The sequence below is a fragment of the Sminthopsis crassicaudata genome, chromosome 4, assembly GCF_048593235.1.
Source record: "Sminthopsis crassicaudata isolate SCR6 chromosome 4, ASM4859323v1, whole genome shotgun sequence".
NCBI lineage: Eukaryota > Metazoa > Chordata > Mammalia > Dasyuromorphia > Dasyuridae > Sminthopsis > Sminthopsis crassicaudata.
Window position 1 is genome coordinate 141,433,086 of NC_133620.1, and position 23,127 is coordinate 141,456,212.

The 23,127-nt window shown below is 33.9% G+C and overlaps 1 protein-coding gene across 19 annotated transcripts in view; it reads right to left on the reverse strand.

Annotated features, from left to right (window-relative positions):
• The window catches only part of ESR1 (estrogen receptor 1), a 477,882-nt gene that overhangs the window by 3,312 nt on the left and 451,443 nt on the right, over positions 1 to 23,127 (reverse strand). For all 19 annotated transcript variants that reach the window (XM_074309534.1, XM_074309528.1, XM_074309533.1 and 16 more), the window contains one exon: positions 5,651 to 5,834. In XM_074309534.1, the coding sequence (XP_074165635.1) occupies positions 5,651 to 5,834 (184 nt within the window). The remainder of the gene's footprint in view (positions 1 to 5,650; positions 5,835 to 23,127) is intronic.

Here is a 23,127-nt window from a genome sequence, read left to right on the forward strand (position 1 = left end):
TATATCTATTAATTTGCATCCATTTTTTAGTATTTTATTTTGTATTTTTCCATAGTTACACATAAAACAATCTTTTAACATTTGCTTTTAAAACTTTGAATTTCAAAATTTCTCCCTTTCTCCCTCCTCATGTCCTCTCAATTGAGAAATCAAATAATTCCATATAGGTTATGCATGGGTAGTAAAGCATTTATTTAGTATCTGTTATAGACCAGTTAACCAAAGGTAGAAAACGGAAAACTGAAGTTACTTCTTTACTGGTCTGTCTTCAAACTAGGCCCAGCCCTTAAACTCTTTAGACCTTTTCTCCTTGACCTTCTAGACACCATCAATTTTGATGCCCTTACCTCCCAGATTTTCAAATCTCTTTTAAATGTTATCATTGCTCATTAGAATTTAAGGTCCTCATAAAAGGGGGAAGACCCACATGTGCAAAAATGTTGATAGCAGCCCTTTTTGTAGTGGCAAGGAACTGGAAACTGAGTAGATGCCTATCAGCTGGTGAATGGCTGAATAAATTAACGTATGTTAATGCTATGGAATATTATTTTTCTATAAGAAACAATCAACAGAATAATTCAGAGAGGCCTGGAGAACCTTACATGAACAGATGCCAAGTGAAGTGAATAGAAACAAGAGAACATTTACACAGCAACCAGAAGATTATATGATGATCAATTCTGATCCATGGGGCTCTTTTCAACAATGAAATGATTCAGGCTAATTACAATACACTTGTGATGAATAAAGCCATCTCATCCAGAAAAAGGACTGTTGGGACTGAATGTGGATATTTTTTTCACCTTTTTTGTTGATGTTTGCTTTTTAATTTTTTTTATCTTAATTTTCCCCTTTTTGATCTGATTTTTCTTGTGCAGCATGATAAGTGTGGAAATATGTTTAGAAGAATTGTACATGTTTAATATATATTGGATTACTTGCTGTCTAGGGAAAGGGATGAAGAAAGGGAGGGAGAAAAATTTGGAACACAAGGTTTTGCAAGGGTGAATCTTGAAAACTACCTTTGCATGTATTTTGTGAGAATATCTTTTTTTTTTTTTTTTTTTTTTTTTTTTTTTGAGGCTGGGGTTAAATGACTTGCCCAGGGTCACACAGCTAGGAAGTGTTAAGTGTCTGAGACCAGATTTAAACTCTGGTCCTCCTGAATTCAAGGCTGGTGCTCTATGCACTGCGCCACCTAGCTGCCCCCTTTTGCATGTATTTTGAAAATAAAAAGCTACTATTTTTAAAAAAGAGTTTAAGATCCTTGAGTAAAGGAGATTTTAATTCCCTAAATTTAGTATAGAACCTGACTCAGTAAATATTCAATATGTGCTTTTTTCTTTCTCTCTGTCGCCATCTCTCTGAATGTCTGTCTCTGTTTCTGTCTCTGTCTTTCTCTTTCTCTTCCTCCAGTCTTCACTCTCTCCTTCCCTCCCTCTCTATCAGATCATGTTTATTTTCTCTACCATAACAGAGAGAGGAAAGTCATCCAGGGATCCCCGGATTTTTAGTCTTTGGCTTATGTGTACTATTTCTTCTTTTTCAACTCACAGTCCCTGAAGGTCCAAAAGAAAGAGTTGTAGGACTCATCAATGTAATCAGCAATCAGATTTAACCACTCTTTTTCTTTATTATTATTGTTTAAATAAGGCCAAAGTCCACAATGAAGTCTGCAGCTGCTGTAACTAATAACTCACCTCAATATGGAACCTGAGTTTATTCTGAGAACCAAGTCATTACAAATGAGGTCCTCCCATCCTCCATATATACTTTTTGTTTGTTTGTTTAGTAGTGTCAATCATGTTGAATCTTTTGTGACCCCATTTGGAGTTTTTCTTGGCAAAGATAATGAAATGCTTTGCCATCTCTTCCAATATATTTAGTCTCCCAGAATTAGAATGTGAGCTTTTTCAGAGCAGAAACTATTTTTTATATATCCCTAGTCCCTAACAGAGTACTTGTCCATAGTAACAGCACAACAATTTTTTAACCTTCTGCCATTCTATTCTTAAGTTGTTGTGAAAGATAACTAAAGAATGTTGGATCATCAATAAATTGCCACCCTTTTCTGATCCCTAACTCTAGTTCTTTATTCGCAAAAGATGTCCAAGACAAAAAAATTATATAGCTAATCTTTAGAGGTCCCCTATGATAAATAGCAACAGGATAATAGAGTCACCAGGGGGCCTAGAATTAAAAAGACCTGAATCTTCTGACCTTAGACACTTACTAGTTGTGTGAGCCTGGACAAGTTATTTAAACCCTTATTGCCTCAGTTTCCTTATCTATAAAAATGAGCTAGAGAAAAAAATGTCAAATCACTCTAACCCCAAAGAAAATGCCAAATGGGATTACAAAGAGTTGGTCTAGACTGAAATGACTGAACAACAATAAAATAGAGCAAAAAGTACACATTTCATTGTAAAATGTTTCAGTTGTAAAAAATCTGACAAGAAACTGGAGAAGAGTATTTGAAAAGAAGAACCAAAGTATTACCATCACATCAGCTGAAATTAAATTTCCTAAATTGTTTTTTTTTTTTTTTTTGTTATTTGAATTAAAGTATTGTCAAATGCTTTCTGGTTCTTTCGACTTTCTTCATGGTAGAAGCAAATAAATGCCATTCACAGTTTAAATTTAGTATAAGTCTCTTAAGAAACAGCATATAATAGGGGTCAAGTTGTAGCCCAATATAGTTTATAGTCTAAATGGCCATCGGACTATTACTTTATTTTCTTTCATATCATAACATTTAAGACTTTAAACATTTCCTGTTTGTGGCTTTTCATAGAATTCTGGCAAAGATTCATAAACCCATGTTTCCCAGTTGTATAATCCCCTTGCTTATAAACTGTATTAGGAATAAACAAAAGTTGTATTTAGAATACAAATCTATATCCTCAATAACTAACTAATTAGTCATCTTTTATAAAGCCAGAATGGGTAATTAGGTGGTACATAGAGTGCCAGGCCTAAAATGAGATAGACTTATCTTCTTGAGTTCAAATATGCCCTCGCCACTGTGTATGACTCTGGTCAAGTCACTGAACACCTATGTGCCTCAGTTTCTTCATCTGTAAAATAATTTGGAAAAGGAAATAGCCAACCACTCCAAGATCTTTACCAAGAAAACCCCAAATGGTCACAAAGAACTGGACACGACTGAAACGACTGACCACAAAAGGTCAGAGAAGCAGCATGGCTTTGGAGCCATGAAAACAGGTTTTAGTCCTACCTCTGACACATACTGGCTGTGTGAGTCTGGGCAAATAACTTAATTCTGAATCCTAGGCAACTCTCTAAGACTAGTAATTGAGGAAACATGCTAATTTCTACGGGCAAAAGAAGTTTCTTCTTCTAGTTGTTATCAATACCAATGAAAACACAAGTTTAATGCCTAACTCTAAAAGTTTCAGAGAAGTATTAACAATGCTGAAGCTGATCTTTCTGAAAACAAACAGGAAATACATGCATGGTTTCTACCATATTCTTATTCTAGTAGAATAAAGAAAAAATGTACTTCCTTCAAGACTGAGTTCATTGCTCAAAAGGCATATTTTAGAAAAGAACACTTTGTTATAATCCTTCTCCCATTTATTCCATCCTTTTCTGGTATCCCTTATCAACAGAAGCAAACTAAGTGGGATTTACCAGTTAGAAATCTGTGTTGAGCAAAGTAGCCTTTCCCTTCCCTACCTTCTGTAAGCATAAGTATTCCTTCAGAATTAATAGGAATCTCAGAAGTCATTTAGTCCCATACTCTCCACGCTATTGAATGCAGACTTTGGGATTATAGAATGCAAATCATAGCTTCATGGACTAATAATCAGAAGAGACTTCAAAAGCCACCTAGTTCAACTCCTCATTTTACAGTAAAGTAGCTGAGACCTAAGGATATTAAATAACTAGGCCAATGCAATAAGTCACATCCATTCATATGATGGATACATTAAAAGCAAATATGTCTAGCAAAAATATGTATGGCTTTTACTCAGATCGATATAGATGCTTTTATGATTAAAAATAAAGTGCAAATTAATTTGAAAATCTTACTAAATTTATAGTGGCTTTTGGCTATCAGGTGTTTTCTCAATCAAAATAATATTAATGCAACTCTTATTATATTGGAGGATTATGAATATTTTTGATGTAATAAAGTATTCCCCATGCTCAGAGAGGTTGGTATCGATAGCAACCATCTCTGCATTAACCCTAATAAGTAGCTAACTTGAAAACTTCAATGAGGGGAACCCATTGCCTTCTGATTCCACTTTTCAATATTTCTTCTTGTTAGAAATTATTACATCAAACTGAAGCCTGTCTCTGCAATTTCTACCCACTGTAACTAATCTTGTTCTCTGAGGTCAAGGAGAATAAGTTCTTGATAATTCCTTTTTCATGTGCAATGGCAGCACAGCATGTTTCAATATTTGAAGACAGATATTTTATTTTGTCTTCTTTAGGCTAATTATCTCTATTTCTTTCAACTAATCATTAAGTAACATTGGCCCTAATCTCCTATCTTTGTTACCCTCCTTTGGATGTGTTCCAGCTTGTCAATGATCTTCCCAAAACATGATTACTAGAACTAAACATATTACCTTAGATGTGGATAAGTCACTTTTTAAACCTCTGTTTAATCAGGCAAATGAGTATAATGAGTATACATGATTGTTCTGAAGAAAGTATTTATATATGTGACTTATTAGTGTGAATTTATTATGTTTGGTTACTTTTGCCTTTTAAATTTGATCAGACTCTTTTCTTTCTCTCAATTATTCTTTGGGAATCAATAGAAGTTCTGTACAATAGAAAATATTGGTGGCAGATTGTATTTTTTCCTTAAGTCACGGCTCAGGAAAAGATCTCAGGATTCAAGTAAACTGTTATTTATTCAACAGCAATTATTTAAACTGTTAGTCTATGCAAAGCACTATGTTAGGCACTATGGAGCTTACAAAGATGTTTACAACAATTTAATTGGCATTAGGGATACTGAAAGGTGAGGCCTAAATAATGTTTTTTATTCTTTTCCAGTATAATCAAACAGTCAACTCTTTGCTTACTTTCTATGGAATTTCTGGAAAGGGGGAAAGAAGCTAAGCTTCTAGGATATTCTTCTCATAATGATCAAATAATACATATAAACTATTCTACTCAAATGGGTTTATCTCTCTTATATCTCCATTACTGATGAAATTCTCTAGCATCTACAATGAAGAACTAGAATACTCACCTTATTTCTAATCAGTTACAATCTTCACTTATCACAGTTGTATTAATTCAATTCCTGGAATTCTAAGAGGAAAACCTTTTGGACATAGGACTTAGAATACATCATTGACACCTTCTGCTTTATTATGATGACATAGGGTTTCCTTCTATCAATAATGATGTCAGTGGAGTTAATAACCATTCTAAGACTTTGTGAAAGACAGCAAATACAGAGTAACTGGCAGTTAAATTGACTGTCTACAATCCGACTACATGCAGTTCATTATATGGGATCAGCAAAGACAAACAATGGCGAATACAGTTCTCTCATGTTAGTAATGGCCTTTTGTCATAAGGGAAAAAGTGAATGCAAGAACTTAGTTCTGTGATTAGTACCGATGCAGAAAACTACAGTCTATTAAAGGTGACTCACCTCATGTGCCTGATATGGGAAAGGATCAGAAGGAGCTGAGCCAGGCGCCGGTGCTGTTGTTGCAAAGAAAGACCAGCTTTGGCCATCAGGTGAATCAAAGTATCTGTGATCTTATCCAGGACTCGGTGAATGTGGTCTTTTTCTTCCAAAGATTTCAGAGTGCTAGAGAGAAATGTGTACACTCCTAAAATAAACAAAAATCCAACTTAATGTGAGCTCTAGGCTTGGTTAAAAATACTTACATCAAATCTTTATATAAAAATCATTTATATAATGTATTGACTTCTTTTGGTTTCATATGAGCTTGATTTCCAGATACGTCCCTCCTCCCTTCCTTACTCCCTGTAAGCCATGACTTAAAAAGAGAATTAATACAGCTTATTAGCAAAACTAATCAACACATCAACAATGTTTCTATAGAAAAGGAAGGAAGGCTCTCTCTTAGTCATTATGATTACACAGGGGTGAGTTTCATTTTGTTATTTCTGTCCCTTCCATTTACATTCTGGTAGTCATTGTTCCAGCAATATTTTATGTCTTCATGATTTCATTGGTGTGGACAAAACCACTCCTCATATATTAGATCTAGAAGTGACTTTAATGACATAGGGAGGATGAGTAGTTTGGCATTGTTTCACTTCCAACTAACAGAATAAAGGTATTAGTAGACTGTTGTATGTCTGTCAGTCTTCCCCAGAAATAAGAGGAAATTCCAGAGAGGTAGGAATAATGCTGGAATCAGTAGCACTACTGTTTATTCTGTTGACTTTTTTTTTTCCCTGAGGCTGGGGTTAAGTGACTTGCCCAGGGTCACAGAGCTAGGAAGTGTTAAGTGTCTGAGACCAGATTTGAACTCGGGTCCTCCTGAATTCAAGATTGGTGCTCTATCCACTGCGCCACCGTGTTGCCCCTATTCTGTTGACTTTAGGGACAACCACTATAATAAATTCTCACCTCCTTCTATGATGCCTAACTTAGTTGTGAACCTTTTCCATTGCATTGTTCTATTACATGGAAGTTAGGGAGAGGAAACTTTTGTGTTTGAAGTTTACAAATATGAGATAGAAGAATGAATATAGATCAGAGTTGCATTCTGCCAATATCTTTTTTTCCTCTTTCCAACACAGGGATGGTCACACTTAGATTTATCTTATTTGGGTGAATTCTCTAAGTATATCCCTACATTTTCCATCATAGTAGAGGGTACTAGTCCTTAAGCTCCATCTCTAGTTTGAGACCAATATCAGTAAGCATGACAAAGGTTTTCCTGGAATTCTAATAGTGTTGATGGAAAGGGTTAGGAAAATGGGAAGGAAAAGAGTGTTAGAAAGGGACATGACTCAGACATACTTGGCCTAAGTAATAGCTAATTAGTAAAAATAATTGATTAAAATAGAACTCTATATTCCTATAAATGCTATTGTTCATAGTTTAAAAAGTCATCTACACCTATTCCTTCCATTTCTTTTCCTCCCACTTTATCATTCCTTTGCAGTCTGGCTTCCAACCTCACCACTCAGGTGAAACTTCTTTCTCCAAGGGTATCAAAGATCTAATTGCTAAATTTTATAACTTTTTATAGTTTTTATCTTTCTCAGACTATTTGGAGCTTTTGAGACTATTGATATCTCTTTCTAGGAAGATGGAGAGAAATGGAGAGAAATTTGAAGTATGGAAAGCAAATAGAAGACTATTTCAATAATAAAAACTGAATAAAAGAAAATGAGAGCTAATAAGAATCTCAACCAAGGTGGTGGACATATGAATAGAAAAAAGAGTGGATATGAAATGATGCTATGGAATTACAGCAGTTGGTTTGGAGTGAGAGAAGGTTAGGAATTGAGATTAATTTCAAAGATGAATACCTGGTTGGAAGGATGATAATAGCTTCAACAGAAATAGATAAATGTGGAACAGAGATAGGATTCTTGAGAAAGATGCTATGTTCTGTTTCAGAAACACTGAGATTGAGAGATCTATAGGACATCCATTTGGAAATGTACAGTAATGTCATCAGCAGGCAACTGATGATGCATGACTGGAGTACAGAAGATAATTTATAATTGGATATTTAGATTTGGGAATCATTTGCATAGAAATATTAATTAAGGGCATGGGGCCAATAAGGTGAATAAGAGAAAATGGAGGGAGATAAGAGAAAAGGGGTAAGGCTAGGTCTTTGGTGTACTTTTACCATTGGAATATAAGGATGATGAACTAGACAGGAGACTGAGGAATTGTCAGCCAAAAATTAAAAGAGAATAGTGTCATCATGAAAATCCAGAGATGAGACACTATTCATGAGAAGATGGAGGTTAATGGCATAATCAACAAGGCTGATTTGGCAAGTAAAAAATTCTGGTAAATTTGGAGAGAGTAATTTCAGTTGATTAATGGCATGTGGTCAGACACCAGATTGCAAAAGGTTGAGAAGTGAATAGGAGCAAAGAAAGTAGAGACAATGTATGTAAACAACTTTTTTTAGGAGTTTGGATATGAAAGGGAGGAGAAAACAGAGATAATAATTTAAGGGAATGGTAGGAGCTAATGAGAATAGATAAAAACCTTGCTGGTTATTATATCCATATTATGCATAAGAAAACTAAGGCTCTGAGATATTATGACCATGGTCACACAAATCACAAATGTCTAAGATGAGCATTAAATTCATATCTTCTTTACTCTAATACCAGCATTCTATCCAAAATACCACACATTTTCTCTGCTCCTATCATATCCTAGAAGGAGTCTTATTTATTTGTTTATTTATTTGCACATGATAAACTAACCACTATATTCTAAGTTCTTTGAAGTCAGGAACTATAATTTTTTTCACCTTGTATCTGATGTCTGAGCTATTGTTTCATCATACTTGCTCAGAATTAGTGATTTAATATAAGCTTTGTTGAAGTGATTTTTAGAGATGAGAAAATTAAGGGTCAGAGAGTTAAAAGTGGTTTGCCAAGTGATAGCTAGATAGTGGAAAAGTCAGAATTTGACCCACATGAAATTACTTGTGGAAAGTGGTTCCTTCTATGTATTTACCTTTAATCTGAGTATCTACAGAACATGGTACTGTCTTGAACATACTCAATGATAATATTTCACATAACCTTCTTTCAATAGAAGCATAATTCTTGGCACTATTATTTCTGACACTTGTGCATTATCTTGTGCATATGGGCCTTGTTCTTCCCTAGCCACAGAGCCTGGTTTGTTTCTCTATTGGTTTCCATTCCTCCTTTTATCTCTCCAACCTTTCCTCACACCATTCATTCATTCATGTTTTCATCCATCTATGGATTTACTTATGTATGTCAATAAAATGTTTACTACCTACATATCCTTTCATATTTTCACATTTATTTTGAAGTTACAATGTTTAAGGAATCATCTTTGTATTTTGGAAAGAATCACTTTCCTTTAATGACTCATTAAATTCAGACATTTTCAGGAAAAAAAGCCCATTGTCATTGTCCCATTCTGGAACAAGTAGGCTTCTCAACCTCACAATGTCATTATGGGGATCAAAAGATTGCAAATGTAAAATGCTTTACAAACTTAAGTGCTAAAGAAATGTTTGTCAAAATTATTATTATCAACTTGTTCTATTTCCATGCCTTATAAATAAGCTTAAAATAAAATCTACCTTCTTCATTCTTATTAAAAGCAGCTATCACATTTTTGTCTGGTAAAAAAAAAAAATCTAAGCAGTTGTGCCCCTCTGCCAATCCTGTGAAGCCATTTCAGAGAAACAATCAAAATATCCAAATTCCCAGAATGCTACAGGTATTCTGTCTGCTGATGCTAATGAATAAGAACAAAACAGGCTTCTGGCAATTTTCATGCTTCAATTGTTTTACCCATCCTGGATTCCTATACCATTATTTCTCCCAGCACTGATGCCAGCCATTAAACAGTAAATGCCTCAAGAAATGTTCATGCAACCAAGCCAGTTTTGGCAACTTAGAAGGCTGCTCAAGTTCTAAAACAAGAGAAAAAAATTGGCATGTCATTATTCATTTTTGAAGTATTGCTGACATGCTTGAGCTTTGACATATCTTGAATGTCACAGCCAAAGATGAGAGATTTAGAAACAATCCATTAATTCCAGAGGACAAAATCCAGTGGTGGACATTATCATAGAGTGAAACCACATGGATCTCCCAAATGGAAATGATCCCAGTCCGTTGCTTTCTCTCCTTTTTCTGAACTTTTAAAAACAGTTGTTGTTCCTCAAAGTCTAAAGAATTGTTACTCAAAGTCTAAAAGCACATGAGAGTTGGTGGGAGGAAAATATATATTACACTTGCATAGAGAGATGGTTACGCAACTGATAAGATACTTAACTACTCTCCATAAAATCTACTCTGATTTCCTATCATTGATGTGGAAGTAACGCTAATTAGATTCTCAAGGTTATAATAGGATAAGTTCTAGATAGGTCTTTTAAGCTACAAACTCATGATTCTAGTACCAGATTGAGTTTGAAGTATGAAATTTGAGTATGAAGTCCAGCCAAGATAAATATGGAGAGAATCATTAATACCTACGTTGGAAATTAGGTTCTTATTCTTTTTTGACTGGTAATTGGTTAAACCAGGGTAGGGAATATTCATGGGCAGTATAAGGCTGGTGAAATCATTAATAGCAAGAGATGATGAGCTGAAAGTTAAGTACATTACCTCCCTTTGCTTGAATTCTGTAAGTTGATAATTTTGTATCCAAATGACCTTTTACAGAAAAAAAGGTTTTCATCCCTGCATTAAACAATGAAAAAAAGTCTTTAAATTATCCTTTCTACCTCACATAGACACAGAATCTCAGAGTGGGTAAGTGACCTCAGAGATCATCTGGTCTAAGCAATACCTAAATAAGTCTCCTGTTGGGATTCGGGAGCCACCTGCCAGTGACTGCTGGAGATCTAACTCAGACTTGTAGAATGGATCTCTTCATTGAGAGGTAATGATGATGATGATGATGATGATGATGATGATGATGATGATGATGATGCAAGGAGAATGACAGGGAGTTGCTGTTCACTGACCTCTCTCCTCTTCCCTCTTGCCTCCATTTTTTTTTTCATTCCAATCCAAAAGTAACATCTTCGAAGACTGCTTTACAACTCCTTCAAGTGTTATGATTCACAGCTGTGGAGGATCTCAGAGAATTGATCTGCCCCTTCACTTAGGCATAGCTATTCACCATCTCCCTTGTATAAAACACCTAATAAGTGGCTGTCTAGAGTTTGGAACACTTCTAGCTCTGAGGAACTACTCATGAATATCCAAGATCACCAGTTCTATTTTTCTGTCATCATAAGTATTAGGAAGAAGTTTTTCCTTAAATCAAATCTAATTCTACCACTCTGAAACTCCCACCCTTTATTCTTGGTATTATCCTCTAAAAGCAACGAGTGCAAATCCAATCCCTTTTCCATACATCAACTCATTAAGTATTCTTTTTCCTCATTCAAACATCCTTAGGCCTTCAAACAATTCTTGTATAAGATATGTATAGTGTGAACTTGAGGTCCTTCACCATCCTGGTTATCTTTCTCTGAAACTCATCAGCTTTTCGTGTTCTTTCTAATATATAGTTACCAGAATGTACATAATATTTCAGATATGGGCTAACCACAACAGAACACAATCGAATTATTCCTTTCCTAATCTATTTTTATGCATCTTTTAATTCAGTTGAAAATTATACAAACTTGGCTTTGTTATTACTTTTTTTACTTATTTTGCAGTCCACTCATACCACCAGATCTTTGTCAGATCAACTAAGTAGCACTGTTTCTCAATCTCATTCTTGTAAAGTTGATTTGTTGAACCCAGATATAATTCCTTACATTTACTCCTGGTCAAATTCATTTTGGTATCATAGACTAAGATCTGGAAGACATCTCCAAGATCATCTAGCCCAACTCCCTTATCTTACAAATTAAAAAAATAAGTGAGACTCACAGAGATTAAAGGGTTTGCCCAAAAGATTGGCCCAACATCAAAATCATTAAGAATTTTTAAAATTGTGATTTCATCATTTAATGGTATAATTATTTTTCTAAGCTTTGTGTCACCTAGAAATCTGATAGGCATGTCACCAATTTCTTTATCTAAATCACTGTAAAAAAAGTAACTAGACCAGAATTAGATCTTTTTCCAAAGTAACACTGAACCACCAGTGATTTTTCATTAGGCCAAGCTGTTTAGCTAGTATTGAATCCAATTAACTTCACCATTACCTAGTCCATTTCTCTCTCTTATAAAAAATAGTATGATAGCTATCTAAGCAAATATCTCCATTTCTTTGAACTGTAGTAGTCAAAAAGTAATCTGTCACAAAGAGAAATAAGGTTTGCCTATCATAACTCAGGAATGGTGGGAAATGAGTCATTAGGCACTAAGAGTCTGTTTACAATTCAATGAATATTAATCTCATAGTTGATACATGCATTGTACACTGCTTCCAATGATAAAAAAATGAAATTGAACCACAAAATAAATAATGTGATAAAAGAAACCAAGAAACAAAAGGAAGTTTCAGCAAAATAGAAGCATAATTAATAGATTCTTCACTAAGACATTATACAAAGAAGCTAATAGTATTTGGTTTATGATGCACATTAGGTCAACATCTTACAGTATTTCATAGGACTTTGATAATCTCATCTTAGAATGTTCTTGATGAACATAAATAAAAAGAATGACAAATGTTGCAGCTTTTGTCAACATGAGTTATATGAAGATGCAAAGGTAAAGCACTTCTATGAATAACTTGATAAAATTACCTAATTCAAAGTTCATACACAATGATTTTTAAATTCTAAAGTAGGCACAGAGAAGAGTGGCAGAAAGTGTGTTGGACAATATGGTTTAGGTATTAGAAATGAAAGTGGTAAAGCTCTTAACAATCTTAACAATCTTTTCCAAGCTTATTCAATATTATTTCTATTAATACTATGTTCCAATCAAATTTAGCTTATTTTAATATGGTATAATCTCATATTGTGCCATATTATTATACCTCCTATACAACATTCTACATCCCATTTCTTAACTTTTATACACAACTGTCCCCCAATCTGATAATCCACTTCATCTCTGATTCCTCTTAGAATTTCTAGTTTCCCCCAGAGCTCAGGTCCAGTGTTAGCTCACTCAATAGCCTATTCTGATCCTTTGATGGATAGTGTATTCCAGCAAAATTACATTGATTTTGCTTTAAATAGATTTTGTATTAACATATATGTGTATTTGTGTATGTGTGTTCTGAAATAATGCATAATCCTTACATGCAGGGACTGTCTTTTTTTTCCTTTTTTTTTTTTTTTTTTCTTTTAAATCCCCAGTACCTAGAATAGTGACTGGCAAAGTGTTTATTATAGACTGGTTTATTATAGACTATACCAAAGCTTATGCTCTACATATTTTTTAATACTTTTTTTTTAGAAATAGTTGGGAAGTCCTGGGCATGATAAGCACCAAATCATATCCCCCTCACCAATCCACCAACCCCCGAAACCACTCACATGACCCTTCCTTAACAATTAGGAAGCAATTGATTGCTGATGTGGGATTCCTATTACAATTAGTTACTATGTACAATCATACTATCAATGCTAATTAATGAAGAAAAGTAAAAATCAATGTGAAGTAAAATGAAAAAAATAAACTAAGACACACTACATATAGTGGTGACAGCATCAACCTGACTTATTTCTTTAAAAACTACTGATGCTGAGAAAAGATAAATAGAAAATATATAGTTATATCTGATGACCCAAAATTCTTGGTGTAGTTTTAAGTTTTAAATTTTGTTTATGTTTACTTAATTTTATGAATTTTGAGGAACCTGTGTTTAATTATAATAATACAGGCACACTAGTATTATTCATTGTGTGGGTATAAAACAGTTTCTAGATGACGCTTTCTCAGACCACTGAAATGGTAGAGGAGTTCCTCTTGCTTGAATACCTCAACCACCTGATTTATCTCCATTAGGCTGTTTCTTGTTGGATCTTGTCAACAGTGTTATGGATATATCAGAACCACATTTTGGGGATGATCTGAAGGCTAGGATTTACAAATGTAATCTTTTTAGTCACTGAGTAGCAGGTGATGAAAAATTTTACAAAGTTCAAGAATTGACTAGAAAAAGGGATATAATAAGATGAAATATATTTATGCTTAATTTTAATAAGAAATATCAATATTTTAATATTAGATAAATTACCTTTCAAAATTATTTTTGCAAATCTGGAACATTCATCCTTATGAAATTATAAAAATATAAATTCTACTAAGACTTTTGGGACATGCTGAAAAATAATTCTGATTAGCACTGTTTCTCATGGAAGGTGTTAACATATGTGAGATGTGTCACTAATTATTGTCATTCAGTTGTTCTCTTCATGACCCCATTTGGGGTTTTCATAGCAAAGGTACTAGACTGGTTTGCATTTCTTCTCCCAGATCATTTTACAGATAAGAAAATTATTTGTGGAGGCAAATAGTGTCAAGTGAATTGTCCAGGGGTTACACAGCTAGTAAGCATCTAAAGCTGGATTTGAACTTAGAAAGATGAGTCTTCCTAATTCTAAGCCAAGTACTCTAATCATTCATCAACTTAGCTGCCCCTAGCTGGTGCCACGACACCAGAGTTCAAATTCTACCTCAATACTCATTATTTTGTGAACTTAAGAAAGTTGTTCATCCTCTCAGAATTTTAATTCTTCCATCTTTAAAATGGATATAATATTACTTATACTTCCTATTTTGTTGGTTGTGAGATATATTTGCAAACATTATAACTCTATGGAAATGTGTTATTGTGTAAAGCAGCCAAGAAAGCAAGCATATGAAAAAAATCCAGAAAAACCTTCAGCCAGCAAACAATACTTCTTGCCAAGTTTAGAAACAGTCAATGATAGTATTAATTTAGAATACAAACTCATTGGTAAAATGCTATAGTGAAAGATAGCATAAGATTAAATGCATCATCATTTTAAAATAAGCAGAAATTAGTAAGAAGAGACAAGAGGAAAATAGATCCAAAAATGGGGGGGAAATCTCAGGTGATATTATAAAGCAAGAACTATCATCCCACAGACTTTTCTCAGCTTTAAGATGTCCATGTATATCTCATATATATACACACATATAGACCTACACACCATATGTAATATATACATATATATATATACATATATATATATATATAACATATACATGTCAGATATATAGATATGTCTCAGCTGGTTGAGCATTGCTGAAATGCTTTTTTACCTCATTCTTAAAAAAATAAAAACTTTTTCATTCCAAGAATCCCTTACTGGTTATGGGAGGACAACCATAAAAGTTTTGAAATAAGATATAATGTATATAAATACACACACACATGCAAAACTATATTAGTAATGATATCTGAAAATCTCCAATTTGGAAAGATGAGGAAACAATCTGATAACTTCTTTAAAGGCACTTTTTCCTCATCTGGTAGGCAGAAGCCCTCAAGTAAATTTAAGAAAGAGCTAAAAATATGTTGTCTAACTAGCCCTGAGGCATATGGTTCAGATAGTCTCATTCTAAGAAAATATTGACACTTCATCAAAAGAGCAGTGTCAGGAAGAAGTAATGGAGATAAATAGTTTGATGAAAGCTAAAAAACTAGAATAAGCACTAAAGGCTAGTTGGAGAGAAAAATAGATGGAGTCCATTGAATCCAAATAATTTATGATTCCAATGTTAAGTTGAAAAAGACTTTCCATATGTGCACCACTTAAAAAGCTTCACTTACTATTAAAATAACCCTATCACCCCCTTTCTTGACATCAATTATCATCTTATCTGATAAAAAATTTTGGTCTACATTTTTCCCCTGTGTAGCATCATCATTATCATCATAAAAACTAACATTTATATAATAGTTACTTTATGCAAGACAGTATATTAAGTGCTTTATAGTTATTATTTTATGCCATCGTCACAACAACCCTGGGAGAAAAGTACTATTATTTTACAGATGAAGAAACTGAGTAAAACAGCAGATAATTGATTTGCTCAAGGTAACCCAGCTAATAAGTATCTGAAGCCAGACTTGAACTCAGGTCTTCCTGACTCCAAACCCAGCGTATTAGCCACTCTTCACCTAGCTGACAGAAGTGAGAAAGAGAGGGGGATATTTTTAAATCTATTGACTACTTCTACCAAATATTTTTACTTTTGTGCAGTCATTTTCAATCATATCCAACCCAGAGAGGTTTTCTTGGCAAAGATATTGGAGTAGTTTGCCATTGTCTTCTCCCAATCCATTTTATGAACAAGGTTTCGTTATTCAAGGTTAAGTGACTTGCCCAGGATCACATAACTAGTAAGTATCTAAGGCCACATTTTAACTCAGGAAGATGAGTATTCCTAAATCTAGGTTCAATTCTCTTTTCATAGTATCACCTTTCCCCCTCCTCACTTGGAATGTTCTAAGGCACTTTGTATAATTTAATTTTGAAATGTTTTCCCCTTCTCAAAATTTAACAATATTAGATTTCTCTCATAGGAACCATGAACTAGAGACTACCTTGTCATCTCTTCACTTACTAATCCTTCATTTTAGAATACTAGCTAATTCAGAAGTAAACTAAGAGTTTAAGTGACAAAAAGACAAGACCAGAGCCATCTTGGTGGTTTAGCTTTCTGTTATTCAAAGATACATATCCAAATATTTCTAAATGATTCAGAGAAATTGTCCCCTATCAATCAGGAATTGTTTCATCCTTTCAATGAGTTGGTGGATGAGCAAAGAAAGAGGTGACTGGGGGGAAGACTGCAATTATCAAGTTTCCCAGCAGCTTTTCACTTGAAGTTTGAAGCTGCCATCTTTGACCCGTAAGCCTAGCAAATGAGATATTGTCATCTTGTTGTTTTGTTCATGAATGCTCTGTGCTCCCTTTTAAGTGGCCTTGAAGCTATAAAGATTTAAATCAGAGATCAGTACTATTACCACAATATAAGATTAGGACATGATCTTCCTGTTCAGCCTGGCACCATTACTTACCCCCAGAAATCTTCCTTGCACAGATTGCTAGCAAAACCATATGTTTTTAATTCAATGATATAATTATAAGTTTGGTATAATTTTTCATGAAAGTAACTGAGTGTTCTAAGACCAAAATAATATTTTTTTTACTTCAATTTAGTCAGAAGACATATCTTCATATTGATCTCATATACTAATAATGTGAATTGATTATCTTGAATAGATACCTAAATATCTCATCCCTTCTCCATCACCACCACTACTGCCATCTTTAAGCAGCAGCAACTTATCTAGTAATAACCATCAATAAGCCTTAGCTTATTGTTCTTCTATTCAAACACATGGCTAAAATCTGTAAATACTAAATACTAAGACATGTAGTGCCTAAATTTAAAAGTTTTCATGACAAGTAACAGATTTTGCATTAGAGCAGGAAAAAGACCTTCAAAAGTGAAGAAAAATAGTATAAATTATTCCATATTTTCCTGTAGTTACAAGAAATCAGAGAAAGGAAAGAAATAATATAAACAAAAAATGGAACTCAACCTACAATCAAAATGATAAATTTTACAAACTTGAGTCTAATAATTAGGGAAAAAAAACTAAACCTTAAAAAGAGGCATTTGAGATATTATTGGAGGAAAAAGAGATAAGCAGACTATTTGACTTAAAAATATCCCTAAACAGAATCCCAAGAAAGGTAAATAAGTGAAATTAAGAAAAAAGGACTGAGAAATGATGGTAATTATTATAGTGTAGATGTGTACATATCAATCGATGTTGGGCAATACACAAAGTGTGATCATGAAAGGCTGTAAAGGACCTAAGGGACTCAAGATTTCAGGCAATTTCATTCAAGAAATTGAGAGAAATGTTAACCAATGCAAGGGCCATGGGAAGACCCCTGTGATACTCCATTAGAGTCACATTTCCAAAGTTAAATGTATCATAAGGTCTCTATTGTGAAGAGGCAGTCCAATTTTACTTTCTAAGTTTTTAAGTCCCTCACTTTTGCTTTTGCTGAAATTGTTAGTGTCAGGTTAAGAAAAAACCTAAAAATTGTTATAGCCAATCTCTTATTTTAGAAACAGCATTGTTTTCAAAACCTAGAAGTGTATCTTTGGCTCCCAGTTATGCACCAGTGAAATTCTATTTTGATCTTCCTCCCATCAGGGAGGATCATTTAGGGTGTTTTGTGCTGTTATGGGAAAATTAATCAAATATTATATCTATAACCTTAAAGACTTTTAACCATTATATTTGGAGCCAGAAATGAACATTGCTTGATGTTTATTGAGGGCCATGTAAAGCCTCTTCTTAGGTCATTACTGATCAGACCTCATTTAAAAAGAAAAGATTAAAAATTTTAAATTATTTTAAAAGCATAATTACTGAAATAGTAATATCCAAATTCCAAGGGCAACCCATAGAACCAAGCTATCCTACCATATATAAAGCAATTTTTGTTTATTTTTTCCATGAGCTTCTTTTTCTTTCCTTTTGTAAAAAAAAAAATAAGTCTTTATAAAAGTTATATCAAGAGAACAACTGGCGCCAGGGCAATAAAACATGATTCCTGAAAACACAGCTTATGGCTCAGATGCAGACACTAGACTATGATCACTATGGCACTCATAAAATCTTAAATATTCATAAACCATTAGTGGAAATCAAATAGCCCTCTAACAGGGTGACTTAAGAATAACTAACAGTAGAGCCTACATGATTTGTGTAAAAGTGATTTCATGTATGTTTTGGCAGCATAATAACTTTATAAAGATTTTTTTCATGCTTATTCTGAAAACTCACTGAGAAAACAATACAACAATCAAGATAATCTTCACTAAAAAGAAATTTTATTTTTCTCTAGTATTTAGAGCAAAGTCTAGGGATGAATGTTAGAATATCATTTGGGTTAAACGTGATACATCAGGGCATCATTTAATAAGCTAAGCAACTAGAGAAATAACACCTAAAATGCAGACATGAAGCAGAAGCTGAGAGTGACTTAAGGTAGCTTGAAAAATAATCAACCAAAAATTAGTCACCAGCTCTCTGAGGAAAGAAACTGGAATGAGCTAAAAAAAGAAAGTTGAGTTTTGTGTGTGGTGGAGCTATAGAGGGAGGTAAGAAACAGAGGACAGGAAAGTCATGTTCTTTGCTTCTTATTCTTTCTGTTGTCTGCTGGTGACAGTTTCAAACTGGTTTAAAAAAATAATACAATATATTTTATGACTATTCTGTACTTTGACTCACAAAGTAGAGTAAAAGCTTAGGTTACTTACCCTTCCTTCTACAATTTCAAAATAGAGCTAATATTAATTTATAATATATGCGAATGGCGTAGCGTGAAGTTAGTCAAGTGGTTCTTTAACAGACATATGGGAGACAACCAGAAACCAGATACTATTTGGAAACTGTTCAGTATGGTTTCAGTACCTCTGCTCCCAGAAACATGTTTGATCAATTGATTAATCAACAAGCACTTATTAAAAACATACTATGGGCCAGGCATTATACTAAGCAATAGAGCTACACAGATGAAGAACAAAACAATGAATATTCTCAAGGAGCTTATTTTCTATCCTAAATTATAAATTCCTCATCATAATGTAAACTTCTAGGGGACAGAAGTTATCTTATTTACTTTTGTATTCACAAAATCCAATACTGTCTTCTTTATAATTAAAGGGCCAAGACCTTAGTTAATGTTCTCTAGGTTGAAGAAGAAATCAATTATTATCCTCAGAGTATAGAGTTTCTTTTCATTTGAGCAAGGTGAAAGAGATTCCCTAGCATTTCAGAAGCAATGAGCTTCTTGATTTAGTCCCACCTCCCAAATACTCCTCAAAGAAACAATAGCTGCCTAATATGACCTAGGGCATCTGAGGCCATATCCAAGGCTTTCCATGCTCTTTAGCAACACTAAAGAAGTTCATAGAGAAGGTATGGGGGTTGGGATTATCTCATAAATTCACATATATGTCTGTCATATTGCCAGTAGTACAGAATTTCAGAATAACAGAACTTCCAAGTTGTAAGGTGCTTCATCAGCATCAAGTCACCACAGTAAATGGGAGGCCTCATTCAAACCTTTTTTTTAACCTTAATTTTAAGTCAGAGTGGGTTTGTCATAGCAAGTTTTTAGAGAAAGAAACTAAGCTAAGGAAATTAGGCTGATAATTGAAGACAATGATTTGATTAAGATCACAAAGAAAATTCACAAAGCAAAGATTTCAGTGTCTAATTTAATTCTTATAGATCCATGCTATCGAGGAAGAGTAAAATAATTGTGAAGCATTTAATAAATATAAAGTGCCATTTAAACAGAAAATAATGACAGCAAGTAGAGTTTTTGGAGAGGAAACTTAGTGAGACAAAAATTTTAAGAGATAATATAATATTAATAAAAAAAATTCTCCATTATGACAATAGCAGTCCTACCTGACAATGTGCTCACTTGCAAGTTGTAAGTAAACCCTGCTCCTTTTGGAAACCTTAAACGGATGAGAATTAGCCATTCTCCTTAAGTTATGATGAGCCACAGATGAACTATGTGTTTAGTCAGTGTGCTTTAAAAAATGTTATTTGGTCTAAATATAGAGACTTTCTGAATTGCTGCCCTATGAAAACTTAAAAATATAAATGCTCTAGGTACTTGGTCTAATAATAAAAGGGAGGGCAAAGAGTTCAGCTCTGGAGAAAGGAAATATTCTTTGTGTTGAAAGCTGGTTATAATTAAACATTAAACAAATGTTGCTTCTTGCCGTAATCTGGCCTGTCATAAACATGACTAAAATCCCAAAATATATTTTATCAGCTAAATATCTTGTTTTCAGCCAGGTAGCAATATTATATGTTTGGCTCTCTTAGTAAAGGGAAATGGAAAAATTCACAAGTCTGAAAGCTGTCATTTCATTTATTGGGAGATATATATCCTATGAGAAACAAATCATGACCCCAGCCTTGGAGTTTGAAAATTAAGTAAAGCCATGGAACTAGGAGAAGATCAACAAAGATGTGAAAAGGAGTAAATAATCTATTGTTTTATGGTAATGTATTCAGAAATTACAATGGAACCCTTCGATCTTCTCTTTAAATGTTATTCTGAAACAAGTTGTCTCTATGTAAATGTTAAGATAAATCAAAACTCCATGACACAAGTAATCATGAAGATAAGTATGTTCATTGAGTGATTGCTTATCACATCAAGGAAGAAATGAAACAGGAAGACTCTTGCTTGCCAAAGAGGATTTTGTTTTGTTTTGTTTTGTTTTGATTTTTATTGTTGTAAAGAGTACTTGGGCCCAAATCAAAGTAGAAGAGAGTTCTAAAGATGCTCCTGTATGTAGTTAACATTGTGCTGATTGCATTAAGGTCCAGAAAGAGGACTCCATCACTAAGATCCAAATTAATTAAAAAAACATCAGATATTCATAGAGGAAAAAACAAAGTGATGAAAAATATTTATTGCCCATAACATGTTGTTGGGTGGAATTATGCCATTGAATTCATTCATCAGGACATATATCTTTAAAAGTTACTACTAATATGGGCAGAGAGCTAGATGAGTACTGAGCTGGAGAAGGAAAGTAGGTAGTATTTTACCCATAGTAATAGATACAATGTGCAGTGTTTTAAATGAACCTAAGTTGTTCTTAAGCAGATGTTAAAATGTTTGTAAATCAATTTTCAGACCAAAAAGTACTATAAAAATAATTGTTGTTATTATACTTTAATAAAAACATTATCCCCTTCCGTACCTGTGATTCAACTTCTGATCTTTTATAGTTTAGAATCTGTTATCTAGAACCCATTGTTCCGACTTATCCCAACCCTTGAATCTCAGCATTCAACATCCACCTCAATCTAAATCTTCAACTCCTCCTTGCTTGTCATCTAACGACTACAAAGGCAATGTTATTGTTTTTCCCATTTTACAGATGAAGTAAATGAGAAGTCGAGTAACTTGGCCAGGGTCGTCCAGCTAATAAGCAACTGAAATAATATTCAAACTCAAGATTTCCTGACATTAAAACTAGTACTTTACCACCTAATTGTTTAGTTGTGTTCCATTACTATCCATTATGATTCTAAGAATCTAGACTCTCAAAGTACTTGACACTTCAATCAGAACCAGATAACTGAGCAGCATTTTTGATGACATTCAATTCTGTTATTACTTATAGCATTAAAGGACTGTAGAGGTAAAACTAGAAGTTTTTGAAGCTCATCTAGTCCGATTCTTTCATTTTATGAATGAGAAAGATGAGATTCATAGAGATCTATTTGTCCATGGCAACATAGATACAAGTGACAAAGCTAGGATTTTAATCTAGACCCTATGATTCCAAAGCCATACCTCTTTCCACTGCCCACTCTCTATGCTCCTGGTCAAAATAACCTGGGAATAGATGCACTACTTCAAAAATCTGAATGATGACATCTAATGTAGTAGCCACCCTGAACTTCCCTCCAGTTAAGCCTTTCTGTTAAGCCAAATAAGAAATAATAGAACTAATCCAAAAGCAAGATGCTATATTCAAATTCCATTAACTGTTTTTAAATGTTTTTATTAAAGCTTTTTATTTAGAAAACATCGGTAATTTTTCAACATTGATCCTTGCAAAATCTTCCATTCCAAATTTTCCCCTCCTTCCCCCCACATCCTCTCCTAGATGACAGGTAGTCCAATACATTAAATATATTAAAATATGTTAAATCCAATATAAGTATATACATACATACATACACATACACACACAAAGCCATGTTGCTGCACACACAAAAAAAATCAGATCAAGAAGGAAGTAAAAAAAAACTTAGGAAGAAAACAAAATGCAAGCAAACAACAACATAGAGAGTAAGCATACTATGTTGTGCCTCACATTCAGTTCCCACAATCCTCTCTGGATGTAGATGACTCTCTTCATCACTTAACTAGTGGAACTGGTTTGAATCATCTCATTGTTGAAGAGAGCCACATCTATCAGAATTGATCATTTTATAGTCTTATTGCTGTGTATAATGATCTCCTGGTTCTACTCATTTCACTTAGCATCAGTTCAAGTAAGTCTTTCCAGGCTTCTTTGAAATCATCCTGCTGGTTGTTTCTCACAGAACAATAATATTCCATAAGATTCATATACCATAATTTATTTAGCGATTCTCCAATTGATTGGGCATTCATTCAGTTTCCAGTAGCCACTACAAAAAGGGCTGCTACAAAAGTTTTTGCACGTGTGGGTCCCTTTCCCTCCTTTAGGATCTCTTTGGGATATAAGCCCAGTAGAAACACTGCTGGATCAAAGGATATGTACAGTTTGGTAACTTTTTGGGCATTGTTCCAAATTGCTCTCCAGAATGGTTGGATGCATTCACAGTTCCACCAATAATGGATCAGTGTCCCAGTTTTCCCACATCCCCTCCAACATTCCTCA